This window comes from Stegastes partitus, unplaced genomic scaffold (assembly GCF_000690725.1).
Source record: "Stegastes partitus isolate 25-593 unplaced genomic scaffold, Stegastes_partitus-1.0.2 Scaffold2206, whole genome shotgun sequence".
In the NCBI taxonomy this organism is placed as follows: Eukaryota; Metazoa; Chordata; class Actinopteri; family Pomacentridae; genus Stegastes; species Stegastes partitus.
In genome coordinates, this window is record NW_007579937.1 from 23,569 (window position 1) to 27,088 (window position 3,520).

Genomic DNA, 3,520 nt, shown 5'->3' on the forward strand with positions numbered 1-3,520 from the left:
TAGATCATTAATTTCACCTTCACTTGACTAAAAACCAAAATGATGCCCTTCATTATGGGACAGCGTCAGACCTAAATGCACTTCTTTAATGTCATGTTTAAACATTACAAAGATTAAAGTTTAGCCGCTTTAACGTGCAGCTGCTGTATAAGCGCTAAAATAAACAGCTGCGTCTGGTGGTAAATAAATATCTTAAGAGTCACATGGTACGTTCAATGGCCCCTTTTACACCCATCACCTCCAACGAGGGTTTTAGGTTTTGTCGAGCCGGTTAACACCAAGAAAGTCTGGCTATGTTGAACTGACTTCACGGTTCAGCACTCGGGAGACCAAAACCCTGTCTCTGTGTGTTTCCAGGTGGACATCTGGTCTTTAGGCATCATGGTGATCGAGATGGTGGACGGAGAGCCGCCTTACTTTAACGAACCCCCTCTGCAGGCCATGAGGAGGATACGAGACAACCTGCCGCCGCGGCTAAAAGAGTCGCACAAGGTAAGAGGAGGGAAACCCCTGACTTCACAGTGCAGCAGTTCATTCATGAATCCACTGATTGTTTTCACCAAGTACCCCAGATTTAGATGCCATAGGGCCATTTAACAGGTGTTATCAGTACACATCATTTACAACAGCAAATGTAGGCAGGTAGGGACTTCCTTAGTTATCGTTTAATGGCAGTGAAGCTACGATTTAAGACGAGGAATAAGTCAACATTTAGGGGCTGAAGGTCCGAGTCTTTAACTCGGGAGACTTGAGTTCTAGTCCAAACTCAGACTATGTTTGTTAACTTTTTCAACAGTATCTAGCTCCAAGCGTTCCTCTCCTTTGTTCTTAGATTACTTCAGACATTGTAGTTTTTGTAGACAGTGATACCAGGCTTTATAGAGTACAGGATAGAGTACAGGTATGCCACGGAATGGGTGTTATGGGTGGCTGTGGCTCAGGTGGTAGAGCAGGTTGTCCTCCAGTCACAAGGTTGGCGGTTCGATCCCGCCACAGTCGAAGTGTCCACTGAACCTGAACTAGGCAGCACCTTGCATGGCAGCTCTGTCACCATTGATGTATGAATGTGCATATACATATGTAGACTATCGTGCATCATGAAGTACTTTAATTAGCTCTCCTTGTTTCACCATTTGGAGCAGGAATGAGGACTTTCAAACCAAATTCACCTTTTTATGCCCAAATTTGAGTCAGAAATGAATCAAGCATAACATTCAACCACTAAAACTAACTTTTCTGTTCAGGAATGCAAGTAAATATCTAGAATTTGACGTATTAATCAAGAAATAATGATGTGCTGTACTATTTTTTCATTTATTTTTGTAAAACAGTGAATTTGAAACTTCATGGATAACAATTGTAATTATGTTGTAGCATGAAAAATATTATTTCAGTTAAACAGCTTCTACATACTAACTGTTATAGAAACATTTGATTTGTTAATTTAGGGCAGCTGTGGCATAAACCTTACACTGGGTGGTGGTCTGATAAAGCTGTGTGCATGCTGTAAATGTTGCTTTGATTTCCTCTTAAATCAATGTAGATGATCATTGTTTAAGCATGTATTTAAATGTTTGCATTCTAATCTTAAATGCATGCGTCTCTTTGCAGGTGTCGTCGGTGCTTCGGTCCTTCCTGGACCTGATGCTGGTGAGGGAGCCGTCGCAGCGAGCCACCGCCCAGGAGCTCCTCCAGCACCCCTTCCTCAAGCTGTCAGGACCCCCGTCCTGCATCGTCCCCCTCATGAGACACTACCGCCATCGCTGACCGGCCGGCCCAAACCCGCCCTCTTCTACACTTTAAAAAAAAAAAGAGAAAAAAGAAAGAAAAAGAAACCCACACACACATCACACACACACACGACTACTACTACCAGGGTGGCACTGCCCTCACCCAGCCAAAAACACCCACCGCTCGGCGGCGCGCCACTAACACTCACACCTGTAACCGTGACGTAGATTAGCTAGAGGAATATCTAAGAAACACACTTAAAAAACATGCAAACAGAGAAAAGAAGACAAAAAAACATACAAAAAAGCGACTATTTCGAAACTGTGAAGTAGAAGAGCGCACCGGAGGAACTCGCTAGACGTCCAGTAGAAACGTGTGGCCTGGCTTCTTCTTTTTCTTCCCAGACTGCGAGGCTCCACGTGGACTTGTAGTAGCCGTTGGCCTTCAGGAGCTTCAGGACGGCGAGCGGCAACCGAGCAGGCCGCTTCCAGACCAGAGCGGCCGACGGCAGAACAATCAGGCGCGTGCGGAGAGAGGGGGTTTCTTCCCGACTGTCTGTCCGGCTGCCGAGACGAGCTCTGTGGCGTCTCGCACACTAACAGTGAAAATGTATTTTAGAGAAACTTGTAAGTTTTTCTGTACAGTTTTGATAATTTGCAGTATTTTATCGTGTCGTAACCATTGTGATATGAGCAGTATTAAATAGAGTTTCTGCAGAGATCTTTCCTACTGTTTATAATCCAGTTTTTGCTTAAAGATATAAGAGATATCCCAAATAAACCCACCTAAACCTAACTGTTACTAAAAATACTAAATATATTTATTATCTTACATTTGTAGACAGAACTTCCATTAAATGTTGGAAAAAAAAGGGTAATGTCAGGATTTTGTATGACATTTTAAAGTATTTATTTATTTATTGGAATTTAAGGTATATATTTTTTTTGGTAGTGGGGCCTTTTTTTTGTTGATTTTGTTTTTGTTTTTTGTTTTTTTTTTGGATCTAAAAGCGCATTGGCAGACATCATCCAAGCAATACCCCAAAACCTATTTATGAAACCACCAAGCCCTGTATTTATGATACTGTAACAGCACCATGCATTTAAATGTAGCACAGACTGAGTGGATTTGACAAGAGAGAGAGAGACGATATTTATTCTACGCAGTTTTTCTTTTATATTAGCAGTCTCACTGTGTTTTCTCTAAATGCTAAGAGGCGCCTCCCTGCAGCGCAGAGTTTAGGATGCTGATAAAAAAAAAACAGAAAAAGAAAAAAAAAGATTTTTTTCTACTCACATCCTCACTGTCATCATCTCACTCCTTATCCCACCTCAGTCAGACTCGCTATCACCGGAACTGTGCTGCCATCCTCATCTCTAGTCGGACCAGGAGAACAGTGTAATCCTCCTCCCCGCATCGTTTTTACCCATCATTCACTGTGATATGTAAATATGACTGTGCGAATGTGAGCGTGTGTCAAAAGAGAAAAAGTGTGTTTATCTCTGTACAGCATCTGAGCGTGTGTGTGTGTCAGTGTGTGTGTGTGTGTTTGTGTGTGCGTGTGTGTGCTTGTGTGTTTGCTGGCTAATCCTTGACAACGTGTCAAGATGTGAATGAGTAACACTTATCTGTGGCTTGTACAGTGATATTGCATGTTTGTTATCAGTGAAGCTGGTTTCAATTAAAAAAACGCCCATAAAAACATTGAGATGTGTTGCATGGATTTTTCCTTCATCGCCCCCCTTTTACAGTCTCTGTGTCTCACATCAAGCTGGGATTATTTTCTTTT

The 3,520-nt window shown here is 42.3% G+C and overlaps 1 protein-coding gene across 1 annotated transcript in view; it reads left to right on the forward strand.

Annotated features, from left to right (window-relative positions):
• pak5 (p21 protein (Cdc42/Rac)-activated kinase 5) overlaps nucleotides 1-2,447 on the forward strand; it is a gene marked incomplete at its 5' end in the record, with an annotated part of 18,626 nt that extends 16,179 nt beyond the window's left edge. The window contains 2 exons of the mRNA XM_008304383.1: nucleotides 358-492; nucleotides 1,612-2,447. Of these exons, the coding sequence (XP_008302605.1) occupies nucleotides 358-492; nucleotides 1,612-1,767 (291 nt within the window). The remainder of the gene's footprint in view (nucleotides 1-357; nucleotides 493-1,611) is intronic.
• Nucleotides 2,448-3,520: the final 1,073 nt, after the last annotated feature.